The 8,224-nt window shown below is 42.9% G+C and overlaps 1 protein-coding gene across 2 annotated transcripts in view; it reads left to right on the top strand.

Moving 5' to 3' along the window:
• Window positions 1-8,224, top strand: part of Hsdl2 (hydroxysteroid dehydrogenase like 2) — a 47,159-nt gene that overhangs the window by 8,905 nt on the left and 30,030 nt on the right. For both annotated transcript variants that reach the window (XM_021200034.1, XM_029539920.1), the window contains exons 2-4: window positions 3,782-3,945; window positions 5,262-5,360; window positions 6,870-6,984. In XM_021200034.1, the coding sequence (XP_021055693.1) occupies window positions 3,782-3,945; window positions 5,262-5,360; window positions 6,870-6,984 (378 nt within the window). The remainder of the gene's footprint in view (window positions 1-3,781; window positions 3,946-5,261; window positions 5,361-6,869; window positions 6,985-8,224) is intronic.

Consider the following 8,224-nt stretch of genomic DNA (forward strand, 5'->3'; position numbering starts at 1 on the left):
ACTCCAGAAGAGGGCATCAGATCTTGTTACGGATGGTTGTGAGCCACCATATGGTTGCTGGGATTTGAACTCGGGACCTTTAGGAAGAGCAGTCAGTGCTCTTACCTGCTGAGCCATCTCACCAGCCCCATAAAGCTTCTGTTTTTAAGAAAAAAAAAACAAAAACAAAAACCCTGACACGCGTGATTGAGAGATGGGTTCAGCAACACTTGTAGCTCCACTCCTCCTAAACAGTAGGACGGATAACTTACAATGCATAACTTACAATGCATTCATGTGTGGAATTTCATGGATTGATGAAAAGTATAGTTACTTGAATCAATGTGGATAGCTCTCAACAGGATCACGTACTTTATGAATCTATTGCATGGAGTTCAAAATTAGGCAAAAAACCTAAATAGTGCATTGTTCAGTATATAGTTAGACAGGATTTTTCTGTAAAAGGCCAGCTAGTAAATACTTGGTTTTGTAAACCAAAAGGCAACATTGGAGATGGACATACTTATGTAAAAGACATAAAATTCAACCTCCATTATATATTTTGTGGATATTCAAAATAATTGAGCATGATTTTTGTAGTATAGTATCTCATGAGACGTTTTGAGGGATTGCTAGAGTGATATATTTTCTAGGATATTGTAACAAATTGCCATACACTGGGGCTTAGGATTAGTGTTTTCTGTCATTAAGTTGGTTACAAATAAGTGTTCATTTGTAAATGTCATTCTTAGCTCTAGGCCCTCCCCGTACACCCATAGGTGATAATTTGGACTTGATTCGTGGGCTGTAATTGGCTAACCCTTGGTTGACATAGATGTATAGGTACTCTCAGTAACTTAAAAAGAATGACTGATAATATTTGCGATCCTCTCTACTTTGTGGGGTGGGGAAAGGAAGCAGGTAGAGTAGAGAATGTTTTAGTTATTTCTGTATTGCCATGATCAAAATACCTCTCAGGAACAAGGGAAGGGGAGGGAAGGGTTATTTTAACTCCTAATTTCAGAGAGTTTCAGTCTATCATGGGGGTTGCGGCAAATCAGGGACATGTGGAGGCTCTGTATCATAGTGGAACAAAATGTAGAGAAAGGGGCAGGAAGTGGAGCCAGGTATAACCTTCAAGGGCCTGTCCCCGGTGACCTTCCCCCATCCAGTCCCTTCCTAAAGGATCACCCCCAAAAACTCCAAAGTTAGGAACAAGTGTTTAAAATGTCAGGCTGTGGAGGTCGTTTTATTCTCAAACCATAAGAGAGAGGTGGGCTGGTGGCTTCTGCAGTATTGGCACTACTCTCTTTCTTGGCTGGGATAGTAAGCACACTATTGTTTTTATTTAAGCTGTATATGCTCATTTTGCATGTTCTTTGTATATTTACTATATTTTACTAAAAATCACCTTTCTGTCTCGTCCCCACTTCCCTATGTTGGTTCCTTCCCATCAAAGTGATTTATGATTTGAATGGTAGCATTCCCACAAGCTCAGGTGTCTGGCTCCTTGGTCCCCCAGTGCTGGTGTTGTCTGAGTAGGTTTAAGATACATAGCCGTGTTGGAAGAAGTATGAAGCGTCAAAGCCAAGCTACGGTCCCAGTTTGAGCTCTCTGCTTCCTGCTTGTAGCTAGGATGTGACTTCCCAGCTTACTGTTCATCAGGCCTGCCTGCTGCCTCCATCCCTGCTGGGGAAGTGATGGAGTTTCTTCCTCTGGCACCATAAGACTCTTCATCTTCTATCAGTTGCTTTGGTTATAGTATTTTATCACAGCAATAGAAAAGTAACTAAGGCATGATTGTTCCTTATTTCAAAACCACCTCTGCCTGCACCTACATTGATTGCCCTACTTCAGCGTAATCCAGGAGCAGCAGGAGCCTTCTGTTTGTTTGTTAACAAAGTCACACCTGACTTATTATCACCCAACAGCAGAGTAGGCAGAAAATTTAAAGTTAAGATAAAAGGTGTATTAGTTTGGGTTTCTGTTTCTGTGAAGAGACACCATGACCATGGCAACTCTTATAAAGGAAACATTTACTTGGGCTTGGCTTATAGTTTCAGAGGTTTAGTCTATTGTGGGAAGGCAGCCAGGTGCAGGTAGACATGGTGCTGGAGGAGGAGCTGAGAGTTCCACAACTGGATTGGCAGGAAGAGAATGGGACACACTAGGCCTGGCTTGAGCTTCTGACCTCAAAGCCCACCCACAAGGACATACTTCTTCTAAGAAGGCCACACCTATTCCAATGAGTTCCAGTACACCTACCAATAGTTACAGTTCTTACGAGCTTATGGGACCATTTTCATTCCAACTACCACAGAATGAAATGAGATCTAGGGATGGCAGGATATTTGAGTCAGGGCCATTTCTAGTCAGCCTAGTCTTACCCCTGTAAGCTTGTTTGACAGCTTTACTAAGATGTAATTTGTACAGCAGTCAGTCACTGGCTCCACTTCTGCACAGAAAAACACTGTCACCACACCCAACACACACACACAATTTAAAACCTTTCCTTTCCTTTCCTTTTTTTTTTTTTTTTTGGTTTCTCAAGACAGGGTTTTTCTTTGTAGCCTGACTTGGACCTTTGTAGACCAGGCTGGCCTCGAATTTACTTAGAGATTCACCTGCCTCTGCATGCACTACCACCTCCCTGCATTTTAAAACCTTTATCGGTCCAGAAAGAAGTTTCTACCTGAGCTGTCAGCTTCCACCCCCTCCCCGCCCCCCGACTCCTGCCAGGGAGCTGCTGATCTTGAGTCTCTATAGGTTTGACTGTTCCTGTCCATGCCATGTAATCCAGTCTTAATAATGTGATTTAATAATGTGATCTGTGTGATTGCTTTCTTTTTCTTAGAGCATTTATGCATACTATAGTATATCTTAGTAATTCATTCCATTCCATTACTGAGCACTATTCCGTTTTGAGGGTAAACCACTTAAATTTATTCACTCATTGGTTGATCCATAATTAGGGTTTTTCCACTCCAGCTACTGTTTTTAGAGAATTTTTAAAAGAGCAAGTGTTATGTATTTATTATAGAGCATTTGAAATGTACCATAGAATGTAAAGAATAAGAAAAATCTATGTGTAAGTCTGTTCCTCACAAACACACCTTAGCAGACATGGTGGTAAGTGCCTGTAATCCTAGCACAGGAGGACTAAGGGGATCAAGGCTAGCCTTTGCTGCTTGTCTCTAAAACAGCTACAATCCAAACCTTTCATGGCTGGGTCCTAAGTCCCTGGGTAAAAGTGCTTCCCAAGTAAGCTTAAGGACCTTGAGTTTAAATCCCCGCTCCACTGTAAGAAAAGCTGGCTATGGGTATGCTAACTTGTAATCCTGATACTGTCATGGCAGAAACTGGAGGATCCTTCAGGTGACAGCTAGTTTGCTGTAGGCTAGGTTACAGCCTAGCTCCGGGCTCACTAGAGAACCTGTCTCAGGAGGCTTGGATCAGAGAGTGATTGGAGAAAGGACCTGGTCCTCCTCTGCTCTTTGTGCATCCACTTAGGTCTGTACATTCCCACACATATATATCCTGTATACCACACAGCCTTCTTAATACTTTTTTTTTATGGAAAAAACTTACATATCTTCTCCTTAAGATTTACTTTGTATTTAAGCAGATTTTGTTTGTTAGATCTCAATAAGATTGGCCAACTGCAGTTTTTCATAAATAATTTACCAGTCATGTACAGTGGCAGTATAGTAGGTGGAGGTATAGAGGAAATCCTGAGAATGTGTATGAGTTGGTATAAAGAAAACAGTGAAGTTTCTAACCAGGTTGCCTTTGCTCTGTTCAGGAAGCTAGCGGGATGCACAGTTTTTATCACAGGTGCAAGCCGAGGCATTGGCAAAGCAATTGCCTTGAAAGCAGCAAAGGATGGAGCCAATATTGTCATTGCTGCGAAGACCACCCAGAGGCACCCGAAACTCCTCGGCACAATCTACACGGCTGCTGAAGAAAGTGAGTGTAACAACCGCCATGCATGGGCTCAGGCAGGGGCAGAGGGTCTACATAGTGAGTGAGCTAGGTCAGGAAGCGCTACAGAGTAAGAACCTTGTCTACACCCCCTCCCCAAGCCCACTTATATAGTGACACAATTGTGCAGCCAGTCACCAGGACTTTACAAAATCAAAACAAATACCCATTAAACAATGTTCTTCCCGTTACTTTTTGCCCTTGGTTCCTGCTGAACTCAGGTAGGTCCACTATATTCTATAAAGTTTGAGTATCTTAAGAAGAGTGACAAGTTAAACCCATTCTGTAACTAGTTTGACACATATAGACAGCTAAAAGACTTAAATAGTTCAAAAGGGTGTAAGTCTCTTTAAAACTCCAGTTTCTTGTTGTTTGTATTCTTTGTGTCCTCACAGTGGTTTCAGTACAGAATTTGCTAAAGAGTTTAGTTACTTGAAAGTTACTCTAAAAATAGTTGCTTTTAGGGCTGGCGAAATAGCCCAGCAGGTAAAGAAAGGACCGTGCTGCCAAGCCGGACAACCTGAGCTAGGTCCTCAAACCCACACTGTGGAAAAAAATGGCTTTGCAAGTTTTTCTCCAACAACAACACGCATGTTGTGGCATGTGCATGTACATTAAAATAAACTAGATAAATGGTGGTACATTTATTTTTAATTCAAGTACTCTTGAGGCAAAGGCAGGTGGATATTTGTGAGTCCCAGGCCAGCCTGGTTTATAGAGTCAGAACCAGACCAACCAAGATTACGTAGACCCCCATTTCAGAAAAAAAAAAAAAGGTACATTTAAGGAAGTATTTATCTTGTTACTTGAGGGAGGGAATTCTGACCATATTTCACCTCTAGCTCTTTTGAGCAATCTGAGAGATTCTAATTAACTTCTATCTTACGGCTGGGACAGTAAATTGGAAGTATAAAGACCTGGGTTACATTTCCAGCCCTGGAAAAAAAAATATAATTTCTTAGGAGAGTTATTCTTGAGTGGGAGGTGGAGGCAGACTGGAAATGGAGAGGAGACATTGGAGGTAGGACAGAGTGAACATGCTAATTGTTCTTACATGTATTTATTTTGTGTGCATTTGCATTTTGTCTGTGTGTATGTAGGTACACTGTGTCTGCTCCTGGTGCCCGAAGAGCCCCAACATGTCTGAAGCTATATTTAGTTAGTCTGTCTGTTGTGGTTGTAAGACCTTGTAATTTATCTCTCATTTCACTGGAGAGGGGAACCTTTTCTTTTTACTATGGTGGCATCAGAATGAAGGTGTAGTTCTAAACACTTGATGCTTTTTGTTCCTTTCTTCTTAGTTGAAGCAGCTGGAGGGATGGCCTTGCCCTGTGTTGTTGACGTGAGAGACGAACAGCAAATCAACAGTGCAGTGGAGAAAGCTGTGGAGAAATTTGGAGGTAGTCCCTTGATGCTGAAAGTTACTGAACATTGATAAAATATAGATGTAACAACTTGCAGTTGATGCCTGAAACCATGGGTAGTGCCCCACCCTGTTTGTGTTCTTTCCCCCATCCCCTGCATCTCTGTATAAATGTTATGTAAGCTAGGCCCAGTGAGAGGTGATGGCGTCAGTACGGTGAGCAGTAGGAACATGCGGTGGGTGGAGGGTCACCGGACTGTAGTTTCTTCCTCTCTATTGTCACCGTCACTTTGGGGTACATACATAACTCACTGAAGCAAACTGGTATGTAGCAAGTCACAAACAGTTGTTCCCATCCTAGAGCTAGTTAGCGCCCCCCTACATAGCAGTATTTCACTAATATTTTCATTTACTCTTATTTTTGTTAAGCATATAACTAAAAACAAGATATATTGCATTTACATAGAAACTAGATAGAGTACACAGAAATTGGGATTATTTTAGGTGTGTGTGTTTCTGTGTATGAGTCACTTAAAAAAAGCCTTGTTTAGGGATTTGAAACTCAAGATCATTCTCTTCCCCCAGTTCCTAAGACAGAAAGGAGCCCTTCCCTTTAAGAACAGGAGCTTTGTGGAGAGAGAGAGAGAGAGAGAGAGAGAGAGAGAGAGAGAGAGAGAGAAGTACACTTGGACAGGTCCTGGGCCCTGGGGAGTACTAGAGAGGATTTGGCCCAGGTTCCTGGAGCCAGTGAGAAAGGATGGTTCATAAGGGCTGAAGCTACAGCTTGTAAGGACTCGGCCTCCTTGAAGTTTTCCTTGGAGCGCTGTACCAGTGAGAATCAGAAACTGCTGTTCTGAAAGTTACTGAGTCTGACTGTCATGATGTCTCTGGCCGGCAGAGACAAGGACAACGCCAGGTTCAGGTGAAGCACTTCCTTTATTCTCTTTCAGCTTCTGCCTCAGCTCTATTCCCTCCCTATTCCTATTCCGTTTATTATGGGGGATCAGCCAATTTATCCACTTCCACCCTCTGTACTCGTCTCTCATCATTCTTCATCATCCAATCAGCATTCAGCACGCTCTGTACACGAGCCATGCACGCAGACAGGGTGTGACTCAATATCATGCTGTATGACGCTAGCGTCAGGCGGACAGCACGTGATCACTCAGGTGCACAGTGTGTGATCGTTCAGGTGCACATAATCAGGTTTTTGGTAAACAAGCAGGGAATCACGGGGCTTGGCAGTGAGCCAGGGCGCCATCTTGGCTCATGTGGCTGGCCACGGCCACACCCACTTCCCACATCTGACATTGGTATATTGCTCAATCATAGAGTCTAAGTATATCTCTGTGTGTGGATGTGTGTTATATGACCTATATGACTTTATATATGTATATATGTGTATGTCTATATGTGTTTGCATTTGTGAATCAACTGAGGAGTCAACCATACAAAGGAAATGCTTTTGTGTGTATGATGGGGGTGGAGGGAAAGATAAAGATAACTCTGACTTTGATTAAAATGGAAGTGTTTCCTTTGGAAACAGGAATTGATATTTTGGTGAACAATGCCAGTGCTATTAGCTTGACCAACACGTTGGACACTCCGACCAAGAGAGTGGACTTGATGATGAATGTGAACACCAGGGGCACCTACCTGACGTGAGTCACAACGGGAGGGTGGGGAAGGAAGTTCCAATATGCTCTCAGAGAACTCAACTACACAGAAACAGAGGGGAACCAAACAGTAGTGTAAAGTCTAGTTGGCATATTTACCTATCTGATTAAGCTAATTATATTAATAGCTGTCCTAGTTAGGGCCACATTTCTGTTATGAAACACCATGACCAAAAGCAAGTTGGACCAAATGAGTTTTATTGGCTTACACTTCCACATCATACTCCGTCATTAAAGGAAGTCAGTACAAGAACTCAGACAGGGCAAGAATGTGGAAGCGGGAAGAGAGGCAGAGGCCATGGAAGGGTGCTTCTTACTGGCTTTCTCAGTCTGCTTTCTTACGGAACCAAGACCACCAGTCCAGGGGTGGCACCACCCACAATGGGCTGGCTTCTTCTACATCCGTCACTGATTAAGAAAGTGCACTACAGGCTTGCCTACCACCTGATCTTGTGGAGGCATTTTCTTAACTGGGGTTCCCTCCTCTCACATGACTTGAGCTTGTGTTTAGTTGACATAAAAAAAGCCAGCATAATACCTAAGTGTTGTGCTGGGAGTGTTCAAAATGAAGTATAAGGCAGAGCTTGTTTTTGTGAAAAGTGGGATGGGCTCTGTAATGTTGATGGCCCTCCTCGCTCGCAGAGTGCCGCTGGCAAGGTCTTGTCCAATAGACCACAGGAAAGCTGGTGCTTGAGATCTGAAGGAGTGGAGCTCCTTCCTCTTCCTCCGAGGGCAAAGTTTGGTTTTATTGCCAGAATGGACTCAGTTTTTCCTATTGATTGGTTGAGGTAAATAATGAAAATCAACTATAATATTGTTTGCCTGTCCACAAACACCTTTGGGAGAGAAAGACAACTTACACAAGAACTCTGTACTGATATTGATTGTATTTGATGTGTAAAGTTAAAGTACACGGAAGAGGTCAGGCAGGGTGGTGCTCGCCTTTCATCCCGGCACTTGGAAGGCAGAGGTAGCCTGATCTCTGAGTTCAAAGCGGCCTGGTCTACGGAGTGAGTTGAAAAACAGCCAGGTTGACACAGAAAAAAAACCTGTCTCAAAAAACCAAAAGGAAGGAAAAATGTCGAAATTGATAACAGAGTTGTACTGGCTAGTTTTGTGTCAACTTGACACAGCTGGAGTTATCACAGAGAATAGTTGGGGAAATGCCCCCATGAGATCCAGCTGTGGGGCATTTTCTCAATTAGTGATCAAGGGGGAGAGGCCC

This window comes from Mus pahari, chromosome 6, assembly GCF_900095145.1.
Source record: "Mus pahari chromosome 6, PAHARI_EIJ_v1.1, whole genome shotgun sequence".
In the NCBI taxonomy this organism is placed as follows: Eukaryota; Metazoa; Chordata; class Mammalia; order Rodentia; family Muridae; genus Mus; species Mus pahari.